Source organism: Bos javanicus, chromosome 10 (assembly GCF_032452875.1).
Source record: "Bos javanicus breed banteng chromosome 10, ARS-OSU_banteng_1.0, whole genome shotgun sequence".
Taxonomy (NCBI): domain Eukaryota; kingdom Metazoa; phylum Chordata; class Mammalia; order Artiodactyla; family Bovidae; genus Bos; species Bos javanicus.
The window spans coordinates 86848353-86865561 of record NC_083877.1 but is presented as its reverse complement, the minus strand read 5'-3'; the positions used below and the strand labels follow the sequence as shown (position 1 = coordinate 86865561).

At 41.5% G+C, this 17209-nt stretch overlaps 1 protein-coding gene across 22 annotated transcripts in view; it reads right to left on the bottom strand.

Moving 5' to 3' along the window:
* The window catches only part of TTLL5 (tubulin tyrosine ligase like 5), a 318832-nt gene that overhangs the window by 38123 nt on the left and 263500 nt on the right, over nt 1-17209 (bottom strand). For 18 of the 22 annotated variants that reach the window (XM_061429505.1, XM_061429521.1, XM_061429506.1 and 15 more), the window contains one exon: nt 16858-16940. In XM_061429505.1, coding sequence (XP_061285489.1) covers nt 16858-16940 — 83 coding nt within the window. Of the gene's footprint in view, nt 1-2018; nt 11845-12813; nt 12937-16857; nt 16941-17209 lie in introns of those variants that run through there. The other 4 variants (XM_061429512.1, XM_061429511.1, XM_061429514.1 and 1 more) reach the window with 2 other exon arrangements.

Genomic DNA, 17209 nt, shown 5'->3' with positions numbered 1-17209 from the left:
ACTAATATCATACTCAATAGTGAAAAGCAAAAAAATAATGACAGCTTTTCCTCTAAAATCAGGAACAAGACAAAGATGTTCACTTTTATGTGATACAATACCATCCCTGCCAGAAGAGTTAGACAAGAAAAAAATAAAAGCCATCCAAATCAAAAAGCAAGAATGAAACCATCACAGTTTGCAGATGACATATTGTATATCAGTCAGTTCAGTCGCTCAGTCGTGTCCGACTCTTTGCGACCCCATGAACCGCAGCATGCCAGGCCTCCCTGTCCAACACCATCTCCCGGAGTTCACCCAGACTCACATCCATCAAGTCGGTGATGCCATCCAGCCATCTCATCCTCTGTTGTCCCCTTCTCCTCCTGCCCCCAATCCCTCCCAGCATCAGAGTCTTTTCCAATGAGTCATCTCTTCACATGAGGTGGCCAAAGTACTGGAGTTTCAGCTTTAGCATCATTTCTTCCAAAGAAATCCCAGGGCTGATCTCCTTCAGAATGGACTGGTTGGATCTCCTTGCAGTCCAAGGGACTCGCAAGAGTCTTCTCCAGCACCACAGTTCAAAAGCATCAATTCTTCGGCGCTTAGCTTTCTTCACAGTCCAACTCTCACATCCATACATGACCACTGGAAAAACCATAGCCTTGACTAGACAGACCTTTGTTGGCAAAGTATTGTCTCTGCTTTTGAATATGCTATCTAGGTTGGTCATAACTTTCCTTCCAAGGAGTAAGCGTCTTTTAATTTCATGGCTGCAGTCACCATCTGCAGTGATTTTGGAGCCCCCAAAAATAAAGTATATAGAGAACCCCAAAGATTTCACCAAAAACTATTAGAACAAATTCCATAAAATTTAAGGATACAAAATCAGCATACAAAAATCAGCTGAATTACTATACACTAACAATGAACCAACAGAAAGAGAAATTAAGAAAACAATCCAATTTATAACTGCATCAAAAAGAATAAACTACGTAGGAATAAGCCAAGAAGATGAAAGACCTGTACAATGAAAGCTATAACATGTTGATGAAAGAAACTGAAGAAGACATAAATGAATGGAGATTCTGTGCATGGACTGAAAGAATTAATACTGTTAAAATGCTCATATTACCCAAAGCAGTCTTTGCAACCCAATGGACTACAGCACACCAGGCTTCCCTGTCCTTCACTATCTCCCAGAGTTAGCTCAAACTCATGTCCATTGAGTCAGTAATACCATCCAACCATCTCATCCTCCTGTCGCTCCCTTCTCTTCCTGCCTTCAATATTTCCCAGTATCACAATCTTTTCCAGTGAGTCAGCTCTTCACATCAGATGGCCAAAGTATTGAAGTTTCAGCTTCAACATCAGTCCTTTCAATGACTATTCAGTGTTGATTTCCTTAAGGATTGAGTGGTTTGATATCCTTGCTGTCAAAGGGACTCTCAAGAGTCTTCTGCAGCACCACAGTTCAAAAGCATCAATTCTTTGGCACTCAGCCTACTTTATGGTCCAACTCTCACATCCATACATGACTACTGGAAAAACCATAGCTTTGATTATACGGACCTCTGTCAGCAAAGTGATGTCTCTGCTTTTTAATACACAATCTACATTTGTCATAGCTTTCCTTCCAAATAGCAAGCACCTTTTAATTTCATGGCTGCAGTCATCGTCCCCAGTGATTTTGGAGCCCAAGAAAATAAACTCTGTCACTATTTCCACCTTTCCCCATCTATTTGCCATGAAGTGACATCAATCTTGGAGATGATTTTTTGGATTTGACACCAAAGGCAACAAAAGCAAAAATAAACAAGTAAGACTACATTAAACTAAAAAACTTCCACACAGCAAAAGAAATAATCAACAAAATGAAGGCAACTTATGGAGTGGGAGAAAATATTTGTACATCATATATCTGATAAGCAGTTAATATCCAAAACTTTCATATACATATATATATATATAACCGCATACCACTCAATAGCAGTAAAATGAAACAATCTAGTTAAAAACGGGCAGATAATCTGAATAGACACCTTTTAAAATTTTTTATTTATTTATTTTTTGGAGGCTAATTACTTTACAATATTGTACTGGTTTTGCTATACATTGACTTGAATCTGCCATGAGTGTACATGTGTTCCCCATCCTGAACCCCCTCCTACCTCCCTCCCCATCCCCTCCCTCTGGGTCATCCCAGTGCACCAGCCCCAAGCACCCTGTATCATGCATTGAACCTGGACTGGCGATCCGTTTCACATATGATGATATACATGTTTCAATGCCATTCTCCCAAACCATCCCACCCTTGCCCTCTCCCACAGAGTCCAAAAGACTGTTCTATACATCTGTGTCTCTTTTGCTGTCTCCCATACAGGGTTATCATTACCATCTTTCTAAATTCCATATATATGTGTTAGTGTACTATATTGGTGTTTTCTGGCTTACTTCACTCTGTATAAAAGGCTCCAGTTTCATCCACCTCATTAGAACAGATTCAAATGTATTCTTTTTAATGGCTGAGTAATATTCCATTGTGTGTATGTACCACAGCTTTCTTAGCCATTCATCTGTTGATGGACATCTAGGTTGCTTTCATGTCCTGGCTATTATAAACAGTGCTGCGATGAACATTGGGGTACACGTGTCTCTTTCAGTTCTGATTTCCTTGGTGTGTATGCCCAGCAGTGGGTTTGCTGGGTCATATGGCAGTTCTATTTCCAGTTTTTTAAGGAATCTCCATACTGTTCTCCATAGTGGCTGTACTAGTTTGCATTCCCACCAACAGTGTAAGAGGGTTCCCTTTTCTCCACACCCTCTCCAGCATTTATTGCTTGTAGACTTTTGGATAGCAGCCATTCTGACTGGCGTGAAATGGTACCTCATTGTGGTTTTGATTTGCATTTCTCTAATAATGAGAGATGTTGAGCATTTTTTCATGTATTTGTTAGCCATCTGCATGTCTTCTTTGGAGAAATGTCTGTTTAGTTCTTTGGCCCATTTTTTGATTGGGTCGTTTATTTTTCTGGAATTGAGCTGCAGGAGTTGCTTGTATATTTTGTATATTAGTTGTTTGTCAGTTGCTTCATTTGCTATTATTTTCTCCCATTCTGAAGGCTGTCTTTTCACCTCGCTTATAGTTTTCTTTGTTGTGCAAAAGCTTTTAATTTTAATTAGGTCCCATTTGTTTATTTTTGCTTTTATTTCCAATATTCTGGGAGGTGGGTCATAGAGGATCCTGCTGTGATTTATGTTAGAGAGTGTTTTGCCTATGTCTTCCTCTAGGAGTTTTATAGTTTCTGGTCTTAATGTTTAGATCTTTAATCCATTTTGAGTTTATTTTTGTGTATGGTATTAGAAAGTGTTCTAGTTTCATTTTTTTACAAGTGGTTGACCAGTTTTCCCAGCACCACTTGTTAAAGAGATTGTCTTTTCTCTGTTGTATATTCTTGCCTCCTTTGTCGAAGATAAGGTGACCATAAGTGTGTGGATTTATCTCTGGGCTTTCTATTTTGTTCCATTGATCTATATTTCTGTCTTTGTGCCAGTACCATACTGTCTGGATGACTGTGGCTCTGTAGTAGAGCCTGAAATCAGGCAGGTTGATTCCTCCAGTTCCATTCTTCTTTCTCAAGATTGCTTTGGCTATTCGAGGTTTTCTGTATTTCCATACAAATTGTGAAATTATTTGATCTAGTTCTGTGAAAAATACCATCGGTAGCTTGATAGGGATTGCATTGAATGAATCTATAGATTGCTTTGGGTAGTATACTCATTTTCACTATATTGATTCTTCCAATCCATGACCACGGTATATTTCTCCATCTATTTGTGTCCTCTTTGATTTCTTTTGCCAGTGTTTTATAGTTTTCTATATATAGGTCTTTTGTTTCTTTAGGTAGATATATTCCTAAGTATTTTATTCTTTTCGTTGCAATGGTGAATGGAATTGTTTCCTTAATTTCTCTTTCTGTTTTCTCACTGTTAGTATATAGGAATGCAAGGGATTTCTGTGTGTTGATTTTATATTCTGCAACTTTACTATATTCATTAATTAGCTCTAATAATTTTCTGGTGTAGTCTTCAGGGTTTTCTGAATAAACACTTTTTCCAAAGGATATATACAAATGGACAATAGCTATCTGAGAAAATGTGGAACATCACTAATCACCAGAAAAAAGCTGGCAACCATACTTTCTGTCTCTGTGAATTTGACAACTCTAGGTCTCACACATAAGTGGAATGATACAGTATTTGTCATTTTCTGACTGGCTTAATTAACTCAGCATAATGTCCTCAAGGTTCATTCACGCTGCAATGCAGAAATTCTTTCCTTCTTAAGCCTTAAATAATAACATTTCATTGTATATGTATAACTACATTTTGTTTATCTGTGATCCATTGATAGACACCTGGGTTGTTTCTACCCTGTAGCTATTGGGAATAATGCTGCTATGAATATGGGCATACAAACACATGTTCAAGACTCTGCCTTCAGTTCTTTTGGATATATACACAAAAGTAAAACTGCTGAATTATACGGTCATTCTGTTTTTAATTTTTTAAGGAAGCACCATATGAGGCTGCACCATTTTACATTCTCACCAATGGTATACACAAGATTTCCATTTCTCTAATTTCCTTGCCAAAACTAGTTATTTTCTATATATATTTTTGTAAATAGTTGCCATCCTAATGAGTATAAGGTAATATCTCATTATGATTTTGCTTTGTATTTCCTTTATGATTAGTGATGTTGAGCATATTTTCATGTGCTTATTGGCCCTTTGCATATCTCCCTTGGAGAAATGCCTATTTCCAGTCCTTTGCTCCTTTATAAATCATGTTGATTAGTTTTTGTTGTTGACACAATCTGTAATCTTTCCATCAATCCTGCAAGATAGATTTTTTTTTTTTTTTTGGTCACATGGGCATGTGGGTCCTTAGTGCCCCAACCAGGGATCGAACCTGTCCCCTATGCAGTGGAAGCATGGAGTCCTCACCAGTGGACCACCGGGGAATTCCTAAGGTTGATGCTTTTTTGCTCAAAGTACAGATGAAAAAACTGATTCAAAGAGGTTATGTGATTTAGCCCATGGTTGCCAAGTGGGAAGTGGCAGAGCCCAGAAAGGTCACTCTAACTTCAGAGTTATGCTCTTTTCAGTTTACATTGGAATTCTTACAAAAGTTAGGTATTATTGTTGATGATGCCAGTGATATTGGCATATGGCACTGAACTTGAAGGAAGAGGAAGCAGGGAACGTAAGAGGTAATAAGGGCTGAGAGAACTTTAAGTTTTGGTTTTGAGAATACTATATAAATATAAATAAAAACTGTAACATATGACTTGAGAACCATAATGACAAATTTTAAAATATAATCAATACTAAGCAGAGCACTAATATTACAGTATCCAATGTCAGGTATTATACAATTTAAGAGGAGCCTAAAGAATTCATGGAGAACTTCCCTGGTGGTCCAGTGGTTAAGAATTCACCTACCAATGCAAGAAACATGGGTTCGATCCTGGTCTGGAAGATCCCACATGATGTGGGGCAACTGAGCTCATGCACCACAACTGCTGAGTCCGCATGCTCTAGAGCATGTGCTTTGCAACGAGAGAAAGCTACTGCAATGAGAAGCCTGCACACTGCAACTACAGAGTACCCAGCTCATGCATCAAAGAAGACCCAGAGCAGCCAAATTAAAAAAAAAAAAAAAAAGAATTCATGGAGAGTCCAGAAGAGAATAAAAAAGACACTTCAGTGTTGAGAAGCAAAACCTGATCTATGTGATAAAGTTAAAGAGCTCCAATTAGTTAGTACAGAAGGAAAAAAAGCTGAAGGATAATATTTTTGAAAAACTATACCTCATTTTAATTGTTATAAAGAGATCCTTGATGTGTCTAAAACAGAACATCTTTATCCTGAATTCTGCACTGTAATTGAATATGGCAACGTTATGAATGTGTATGAGGTTGTTATCTGAAAAGTAATGATTAGTCATTCTTTATTTTGTAGGAAGTAGTTTTAAAATACTGCAAGAAATAGGTTAAAACACTAGGTAATTTATAAGTAGGTGATTTTAGTTTTGAAGACTATTTAATAGTAAAATGCTTTATTTATAAAATTTTCATTGTAATCTTCTGAGATTAGGCATTTTACTTTATTTTTTTTTTTTTTTTAGGCATTTTACTTTAAAGTGAGGAGAATAAAGGGCATAAACTATTTTCCAGAAGAATTTTATGTGTGTTAAGTATTTTTTTTTCTTAAGGGCTGATACTACAAGGTAATGCATTTTGGATATTGCTAGAAGTTTAAGAAATTTACAGAACATAATCCTGCCCTCAAGGATTTCTGGTCCTACTGAAAGAGGCAATTTGCTCCAGAAGTAAGTAATGATAAAAGATGACAAAGTACTTGAAGCATTGAACTTCGTGGTATAAAATATAAGTGCTCTAGGGATTTTAAAAAATGGCAAGATAAATTTAATTACATGAATAAGCATTATTGGAGGGGAAAAAACTTAACTGGATCCTTAAAGGATAAGAAACATTTGTACAGGTGAATAGGTACTCCAGATGTTGGCAAAAGAATACACACAGACAGAAACATGAAATTCCACTCATTCGTCTATTCAATCTGAATTTTTTAAGTCCCTACTGCTGGCTGGTCATTGTGCTAAGCCTTGGGGTTTCAGCATCAAATCACAGCTGATCCTTGCCTTCCAGGGAATTATAGTCCAATGGGGGAACCAGTCAAGTGATCCCTGAGGATATTAGAATGTTGCAAGTGTCATATTCTAGTAGAGGTAATCACAGGGTTCCACTCAAGCATAGTCAGAAAGCATCTAAATCAGATCGGGCATGCAAAAGGGCAAGAGGAGGTGGATGGTGCACAAGCAGAGGGAACTACATACAAATAAAGGCACAGAGAAGAAATATGCCGTATGATGGGGTGAGAATATCACTTAGCCTCCACAGTGCTCACAAAATGTTACCTGCGCCACCTGTTTTCCAAAGCATACAGAGGCATCTTCAACCAGCAATGTGGAAGACCAGGTGTCTGGACTTTAGCCTAAGAGTACAACTAGCTCTTACTAAGCAATCAATATTGTAAGAAGTTGTATTTTCAGATTGTCTGTGGCATATGCTATCCATCCAGTCCTCTAAATAACCAATCCTTTACACTTGGACTTTGTCGGACCACAAAGAAACTTAGATTATATTAGTTCTGTCCTTCACAAAACTGTCTTCGTTGACATGCACTGAAATACTTTGCCTTCGTTGTTGGTCACGCCAAGCAGTGTGACCTACTTCTGTTGTGTTAGGGTGCTGAGGGCACTATCATTCATTCAGGGGCGCTCAGTGTCCTCTGTGTAAAGTAGGAAAACACAGGTTTTGGAGTAAGAGCTAGGAAGAAGCTTAATTTCCCCCCAGGGTATTTCTCCCTTTTTGGTAATGAGAATTATATACTTTTATTCATCACACTTCCCATTTTGTCCTGGTTGTTAGGAGATTCAGAACCAGATTCAGCCTCAGTTATAGTAATTTTACTTGGTCTGATATTTGAAAAATTTGAAATATATACTTCTTGGCCTTGATTTTCTCTTTATATTTTATTATTTTATTGCACATGGTATTATATTTTTTAAGACTCTGCTAGAGATGAGACGTCTATGCTGTATCTGCCTAGCTACAATCTCAGCTGACGAAAATTGCCAGCCGTGCATAGACTGGAAACTTTTTAATCACATAATCAGGCTAACACTAGAAGCAGCCTGACATCTGAAAGGCAGCAGCTACCTAACTTTAGTTCTGCACACCAGTGACACTTTGCTAGATGAGTGAATGGAAAATATTCTGATTCTGTCTTTTAAAGCTGAACGCAGCAAGTGGGGAGAGAAAGAATCACACAGAGAGGTCGAGCCACAAGTAAGGGTCACGAGCTGTTCACCCGAGAACAATGAAAGCTAGTTGCTGAGGAGACAATAGATGACCTGGTCATAGGGATGGCCTAACAGACTCATCATTTAGCCACCATAGTTGCTAACTGTCCCAGATAAGGCTGCAGGTTTTCATGAGCTCTGACTTTTGAGACTGTCTCTCCCCTGAGCTTATGTACAATAACTTTCTGCTGCTGCTAAGTCACTTCAGTTGTGTCTGACTCTGTGCGACCCCATACACAGCAGCCCACCAGGCTCCACAGTCCCTGGGATTCTCCAGGCAAGAACACTGGAGTGGGTTGCCATTTCCTTCTCTGAATAACTTTCTGTACCAGAGGTAAACTGAGGGCCTCTCTCACCTCGATAATCAAAAGGCTACTGTAGACAACCTAAATCCTCGGCATGAAAAGAGGAGGGTAAGGATAGGTACCAGGAATAATGGCGATTTGCAGTGGAGAACAGTAGAAAGGATGAGTAAATAGAAAATACAAGGCCTGAGAGAAGTCACATTTCTAGAAATTGCATATTTTAATGTCTGCAGATTAACTATGAATGATTCATTATTTACTAAGACTTGAAGCTCAGCCATAAAAAATTAAAAAATAACTCATCAAATGTCTTGTCACATATCTTAATTTCCCTGGGAAGCAAACCAGAAGTGAATGGCAGGGAGGAAAGTGACTTTTTAATCCAACTGATCCAAAAAAAGAAAAAGAGTGATTCTTCTGCCCAACAACAGAAGCCACCAACAAACAGGCAACACTGAAACAGCAGCTTCTACCCAGCTGACTTTCTCCTTCACACCCTGACAACCAGGTTGGATTTCTCAGGTATATCCCCATTTTATACTGGGGACACGTGCTATGTTTTCTTGATGAAGCTGAAGGGACATTCCACACATTCAAGCTGCTCCCCTTTGGTATCACATAACCAGTTAACCTGGGTATAGGTTTCAAGAGAAGAGGGCTCGCTGATACTTACAGAAGCCCCAAATGGACATATTGCATGTCCAAAAGGTGCGATCAGAGAACTGTAAGAGACCACTGCTTTACTAGTGATGATCTTCATTCTGGGGACTTAAGAGAATCTGAGTCTTTTGCCTTATAATCCTAACTTGAAAGAATACAGAATAAATATAAATGTGAATCATGCCCACAGGGCAATATAGTTCAACTCACCATTCTCCATACCTTGCGTTACCTACCTACACACTCTTTGGGACCCAGTTCAAATTCTACAGGTAGGGCAAGCAGAGCTGTAAATATTTCCACGGGCAAAACTTGCTTTTTCCAAAGACAGGCATGGCTTAGCATGCCGTTTTCTTTCTTTAGAACATTTAGGAGCAATTATGTCCTAAGGATAAAAGGATGGCAGAGCAAAGGTATGTGCCTATAACAAGCATCTCATTGAATCCAGAAGCATGGTGTGTGGGTTCACTGGAGGAATAACCACGGAGTATAGATTGATGACTTATAGCGATAAAGTATAAAGGCTCCCAGGGTAAGGTAACTTTATGCTGGTTGCCTGCCCAATTCAGGACTGCAAGAATAAACAGGATCTTTTTCCACCCAAAGTGAATGGATACCACACAGGACAGCACAAACCTGCTACAAGATGCAGTGGTAGGTAGAGCTCTAACAGTCCAGGGTGCCAGGCAAATTTTTTCCAGAAGGTGATTGTGCTTCCTTAATACAAATGTAAGTTGAGAAAGGAGCCACCGCACTTCCCTCCTCTGTTTATAACAAAGTAGTAATTGTTAACAATTGAAGAATCATCGCTCCTCTCTTGGGACTTTGCCAGCTCAGCAAGAGACAATATCCATTTTCAGATGTTATCTCAGTAGTCCATTTCTTAATCCCTTTCAGAAGCAGAGTTCCCTGATTTTCTTTAAGGCAAATGAACCCCCTTTGGGTGGGTTCTTAGAAGCACCCCCCCACCATTTCCCCTTAAACTGAAAGACGGGCTGTTTCCTACCCCCTATTTCCACCCAGGTTGTTCAGCTATGCCTGAGTTTTGTTGCTGAATGTAGAAAGAGTTACTACATGAAATGAAAGAGGCCTCGGGACAGGAAAGCATGAAATTTCAATGGCTGGCAGCCAGGCGATGTTGCCATGTAGAGGGACCCACATCCTTCTTGTGTGGCTGCAGCCAGATTGAGACTAGAAAACACCTACTGTTCAAACATCACTTGTGCAATACAGCCTGTAATGAAGTACTAAGACCAGTTGCTTAGAACTGGGTGATACAAACCTAATTGATTCAGATTTTTTCCTGGTTCCTTGTACAACAAATCAAAGCTATTCTTCCTATTGATGTCTGTTCTAAGAAAGTACATGTTGGGTATGGTGTGCTGAAGTCAGCACGGTTAAGGGGCGGGTATGAACAAGGCCTGGCAGGATGAAGTTGATTTTGGTCGTAGGTCCCAGACAGGGGGTCATGTCCGCCATCCAGGGGCAAACGTCAGTGTACTCAGAAGACAGAGGTGAGGGGAAAGGCTAGGCCAGAGCCTTATTTGGAGTTTCCTTGGGAAAGGTGAGGCGGGGCAGGGTAAACAGCTTAAAATGGGCTAGTTTAAATAATTCTGGAGGGCTTTGGGCTATAGGGGTGGTATCTACTTGCTTGGTCCCTGGTCCCAGAGTGACTTAGGGCAAGGGAAATTTTGACTTGCCATGGAAGAATTAGATAAGGAGGTAGTCGGGGATATAAACTTGGGATTGGCTGGTTTGTATATGAAAGGGACATACGTGGGCAAGTTGTCATTATCTTTAGGCACTAGCTTGCCTGGCAGGGGCAGTCTGTAAGGTCCCCAAATGCCAAAGCATCAAGAAAATAGAGTTGACATAATTGACTCTGAGATGAATGGATGCAAGTTGACAATAAAGAATCTACGAAGACACAGAACAGTGCATGTTTTTAAATATGCCACTTGCCTGGGGCAGTATTTGAGGATCTTAAACTGTCTTGAGTCCCCAGTATCCTTCAGCACATCTTTCTCATTTTTTGATAAGAACTGGTATTTTTTCAGTCTTATATAACATGCTATGCAAACACGTAACAAAATCCTTGAATTTAACTTGACTGTCTCTCTAAACCCATATATGGAGAGCTGGTGATGATCTTCCTTCATGACTGTGGCTAAAGAGACCTCTGCCCAAGCAGTGATTCTGTCTACACTGCATTTAAATGGGAATAAAGCACACATCTGGGTGATGGGCTGTGGACTCCTGGGGTTCTGCCTCCTTACTTTGTAAACTACCTAACTCCTCTGCTCAAGGAGAGGCAGCCCACTGCCATCTGCTGCGCTGGCGGCCTGCCCCCGGGGCCTCCCCGCAGTTATACTGCACCCACTGTCTTCTGGGCCCATACACACTTGGCGTGTGGTCTCACCCCCACCTCCCACCCCTAGCTTATGTACAGCTCAGGCTCAGCGGGATCTGTGTCTCCAACGGAGATTTAAGTGTTGAGAGACAAGCTCTTTCCCGGGGCTTCTTTGCTGATGAGCCTATGTTGCCAATGTATCTTCTGGGTGGACTGTAAGGGCTACTAATGAAATAGGTTCAAGGAAAGTGATATTACAACCGAGGCAAGTCCAAGTCTCACAGTCCTGGAAACGGAGGGACATTAGTACTTCTTGGCAGGCCGCTGGTTTGGTTTGGAGCTTGATGTCACATTCATTCTCCTGGCTGCCAGTCTCCTGAAGGAAATATTGACCTTCTCGCTTTAGTTTTCTATATTTTATGCGTTGCTCCTCACTGGATAGGCTGCTTAGTATCAGAACTGCAGGACACTGGTAAGCATTACCAACAGCACTCTGGTTGGTTTCGGTTTCTCTGGTACATTTTGGTAGATGACCAAGCCGTGGATTTGGTGTTCCCTCCTCTCTTCTCATTCCTTTTTGGAAAGAGTTGAGATGGGCTGGGGAAAGATATTTGAAGCTTTCTGATCCAATGTAAATGAATCCTGTGGTGGGTAAATAATTTTCCTCCCTCCTTTGCCTCTCCTGGGGTAGTTTGATGAATAATGCTTCTCAAATAAGTTTATAAATATTCCACTAGAGGTAAGAGGAGTATTAAGCTCATAGCAGGTGTGCCATTAATGCTTTAGTGTGTAGGGTAGAGCAAAGAGGAAAGGAATCATCAAAATTTTGTGGTTTCATAGAATTTTCTGGAAGTGAGAGCGGGGAACAAAATACTGGGGGCGGGTAGCACTGGTGAAGTGTGGGTATAACCTCACAAGATCAAGTCAGGGCATTCCTTCAATGAAGGAGCTTTTTTTGGGACAAGTGGTAGGATGGAGTTATAGTTTTGTTTTTCTTCCAGTTATAGTATATGTTTATCTTAACTCAGAAAGAAGCATAATTAATCAATCTCGCCAAAAAATTAAAAAATAATTTTTTTTCTTTGCCTATCTCCTATTATCTCAAAGTCCAATTCACAAATTACTCAACTGTAGTCTAAAAGTCTTCTTTAATAATAAATATTCATCTTCTTTAGATGCTACTGCAATTTGGTCTTCAAATATCATGCTTTTCAACATATCCTGTTACATTTTATTTGTGAATAACTCAATTACGGTTTTAGTTTCTTCTTTGATTGGCCTTAACGTCCCCATACTTTTAACCAAAAGCCTCCATAAGAGTTAAGGAGATTTCTTACTGCCACAGCGCCACCTACTGGTAGGTCAACACAGACGCAAGATAGCGGTAGCTTAACTTGGACCCACAATTTTGGAGAGTCCTTCTGAGCTTCGGTTTTTATAAAATGCCAATTTCCTTGTCATTTTGAGAAACTATCACTTCTCTTGATAGCTATTAATACTCTTGCTGTGGCATAAAGTCAGCAAGTTATAATAAAAAAAAAATAAGCTCTTATTTCTTACTGTTACCTTAAATTGGCCCTGACTTCACCGACTTTGGTTTTCTGTGTCCTATAACTGTAGCAAGGGCTCCAGATTGTGTGGGCAAGGGTTTGGATCTGGCGAAAATAACCTGGGGAGCTTCCAAAGATCCTGAAAAATGTAAGAAAAACCCCCACTTAACACTTTATTTAATCTTGGCTGAAAGGACAAGAGGTCAAATCTAAAACTAGGCTTTAGGGGATCATTGTTCACCCTGATGCTGGCGCCCCATTTCCTGCCAAGCATCGAATCTATCCTCTCTCTCTTGCTTTCTAACCATGTTAAGAGTGGGTAATAAACCCAAATTCTTGTCCCTCTGGCTCTGGGGAGAGAACAACGTTTTGGGAGCAGTGAAGTGTATAAGACACTAGGGCAAGAATCTCAAGGGTTTGTTTATTTTTACTAATTTATTATATTCCAAAGCCACCCCGGATCTCCAACTGTACCATGCATGTGAAAAGAATAAGAATCTGAGAGTGAAAAATAGGTCATCCTGCCAAGAGCAGCCAGGCAAATAATTTCATTTGAAAGTCAAAGTGATTTCTAGATCCTTAGGGTTTGACTTCCACTGGCTTTACTTTGTATTGAAATAAGTTCCTTTCCCTTGTTGTCCCAGAGACAACAAAGCAGGCGGGCAGAGGCCCACTGAGGTGCTGCTGCCATGTCCCCATGCGAAAAGCACAAAGCAGCACAGAATTTTACCAGGGCCCACATGGCCAAAGCTTAGCAGAGGACACTGCTTCTCACTACTTGTAAATGAAACCCACACTGGTGTTCGAAGGGCCAGGTAAGGTCCCTTTCTCTGACTGTAGATCTACAATAGCTTTAAAAAAAAAAAAAAAGCCTGGGGGAGTGTATATGGAGGCTGGGCTCCAGGACAGGAAAAGCTTAGGAGGAAGCAGAGGGACAGGGATGAGGGCAGCTGGTGTGGCTTCAGGCCCTACAACAATGGTGGTTTACACCATCAAATCAGCACGAGAGAAATGCCAGTTATCTAATCTGCCGCGCTCTGCTATTTTCGTTCACCGTTACCACTTCGGAACTCAAGAAGAACACCATGCTTACAAAGGAGGAGGGCCAGTGGCTTTGGCTTTAAGCCAAAGGCCCTCATTCCGGCTTCCTTCTCAAATTTCCAAATCTGCTGACTCTACACCTTCCCTTCTATAGCACACACAGAATATAGCTGGAGGTAGGGAAGTCAAGGAAAAGTAACATTCACGGTGCATTCCAGGCACTCTGCTAAGAGCGTTCCCGTTCACTACCTCATTTAACGTTCATAACAAAAAGAATGTCACTATGCCACCGTCAGCGGGAAAGGACTTTTGAGTGGTTTTTCAACAGCACCCTGGGATGAACTGTATCTTGTTCAGACGGCCTGACGAGCAGGGTCTCACAGCTTAAAGGCCTGGTTGGCTAGACTTGGGGAGGGGGGCAAGAGGTCAGGAAGCAGACTTCTGCTACATTCATGGACTCAATCACTGAGTTAACTGGACCAGACAGGAGCTAAAACACCTTTCTCAGGCAGTTTAGTGAGCCCTGTACAGGAAAACTTCCCAACTCTCAAAGAGATGTGCAAACCTTCTGACTTGTTCTCCCTTCTTGTGGGTTTAAAGGAAAATGCTTTTAATAGCAGCCTAACGTCCTCCTTTTTATAGGATGTGCTTCTGAACCCCCAGAATAATGCCTTTAAATCTATGTGTAACACAGAAAAATAGATAATTTGTGGGTGAAACACTGAAGTGCCAGGTAGTTATTTAGTTATTATTATATTGCTAAGGTAAAACATTTATTGGGAAGTCTGGAAAATGCCTGAACCTTAGTTACCGCACATTCATCCGCATTTCTCTAAGGATCAAGAACCCCAAGCGAGTCATGGAAGAGAACAAATTCAAAGGACTTTGGAGGCCCAGAGTCATTTGGAGACAAAAGCAGTCCGCAGAATCCCGTGTAAAAAAAACGGGAAGACAACGCGCTCATCTTCAGTTAGAAGCATGGAGAGACGTATTCATAGATAAGAGAAGCTTAGGAGAACCAGGAGTGCAACTTCCCCTTGTCCTGTGGTTTTACAGCGATACCAAATTCAGTACAACTGTTACAGAAACTTCTAAGTACCGTCAACAGTCAGTCAACACTACTTCATGATCAAGATGCTGGAAGTGTGACCTGCCTGGTCGCTCAAATTTCCAACTTCCTCGGCCAGAGTGCATGCAAAGAGTTCAGTTTCATACTTAATGTATCAAGGAGACATGCAAATGAAATAGGCAGGTTTCTTGGATCTCCTAAGCTTTGTAAACCTCTCCAACCTCAGCAAATCTGAAGAGCTGCCGAGGCTCTAAGAGCTCTATCTCATGGAAATCATTCCAGGTAGGCCATGGTTCTTTTCACCTCCCACTACTCAGGCCATAAGAGTTCCAGGTGAAAATTTAACCTCCTTAAAAATAACTATCATGTTCTAGGAGTTCTTTTTAGGGGGAAAGGGGAGGGGTAGTTATATACCCATCAACTATTTCTTGAATTTAGGTTTGAAGAGTTTAAGTGGAAAACAAAATCTATACTCTTTCATATTATTATCTGACTTGGGTGCAGTTACAGAGCCTTCCTCTATATACAGTAAGCCTATGAGGTATATGTATTAATAATTATCCCCATGATACAGGCAAACGAACCAGATTCCTTAACAATCTTGTCATCATTTTAAGGTGCATTGTATCACACACACACACTCTTGCACCCTGCCCTTAAGCCCTCTGCTCAGAGGCCCTAGTTCCCAGCCACACTGATACAGGGGGGCTCCCAGAACACAACACCATTTCACCACCAGCCCCCTTCCCTCACTGGCCTTTGCCCACACTGGTCTCTCTTCCTGGACCTCCTTCCACCCCAGGCCTCCCCGCTCCCGGCTGATCTGTCAGAGTCAGACCCCAGTTTAGACGTGTCTTCCTCTAGGAAGCCCTCTTCTATCCCTAAAGAGCCTGGGCCAAGTTGCTTGGGTTCAAATACTGCTCCACCACTGACCAACTGTGGCAATTTGGATTATGGTTCATAATCCGTCTGTGCCTGTATTTCTTCAGTTGTAAAACAGGGAATACAGCCCCCATATGGCACGTGTGCTTTGTGAACAGATGAATTATGGCATGTGAAGCATCCAGAGGTGTGCCTGACACACAGCAACACTGTCTTCTATTATTCCCTGTGTCCCCAGTGCCTGGCACTCCCTCCCGCATCCACATCCCGTCAACCTCTCTCTCCCTGAGCCTCTAAGCTTCTTGACCGCAGGGAAGGCCTAGTTCACTCTTCATGTGTCTCACTGCCCAGCATGCTACTTTCTCCACAGGAGGTGTTCAAAAATAAATACTTGTTGAATCGAATAGTGGATTTCCTTTCAATTTTCTGACTACTTATGAGTGCAGGAACTGCTACTCACAGGAAACTATCCCCGGGCCAGTGCTGCCTCATACATTGAGAGGCTTGAGGCCCTCAGCTACTACCTGGCAAGACCGTGGTGTTAGCAGGCAGGACACAGCCCGGACCGCAGCTCCAGATCTGCACCCACGGGTCAGCTCCCACAGGCTCTCCACTTTCTAAGCAGTGGAGAGCAGCTCCGGATCTGCACCCACGGGTCAGCTCCCACAGGCTCTCCACTTCCTGAGCCTCTGTTTGCTCACATGGAGGGGACAGGGTACACCTCACAGGGCTGCGGTGAGGATTTAACGTAAGATGCTAATACTATGTGTGGAAACACCATATAAATGGTAAAACACTGGCAAGTTTTTTCAAATACAGGCAGTTTTTACTAAATGCTACAAATCTGATAACACTCTGCCAGACTGGGAAATTTCACCTACCCCAAACTAAGCTCAGAAAAACCACTTTATCCTAAAATGTATCATCTGAAAGAAGACAGCAACTACATGCCCATTTGCCAACGCTTCAGAAGCCTGGGAGGCTTCGTTCTCTGAACTGGAGCTCTCCTCAGAGGCAGAGGAGAGAAGGGTGGGCCCAGTCCCTCCCCAATGCCCTGCCCAGACTAACCTGTGGAGCTGGTGATGGGCACAAAGGCTGCAGAGTTAAGGCTGCTCTGGAGTCCGTTCAGCTGCCCTTCTGCGGAGGCCCCTCTGAAACACAAGCGGCTTGGTTAGACCTGAAGACAGAAAGGCGAGGTCAACTACAGCCCTTCAGGGGCACTGCCTCTTGCTTCTGGGGTTGCCCCCCTCCCCGGCTTCTTTTAAGACTTCTTTCAAGTACAGATGTCATCTTATCAGAAAGGACTTCTACTATCAACCTATCCCCTTCTTCTGAAGTGTTACATGTTTTAAAATTGTCCATTTCTCCCCACTAGAATACAGCTTCAAGAAAATATAGGCTTGGATCATGACTGTGTCCC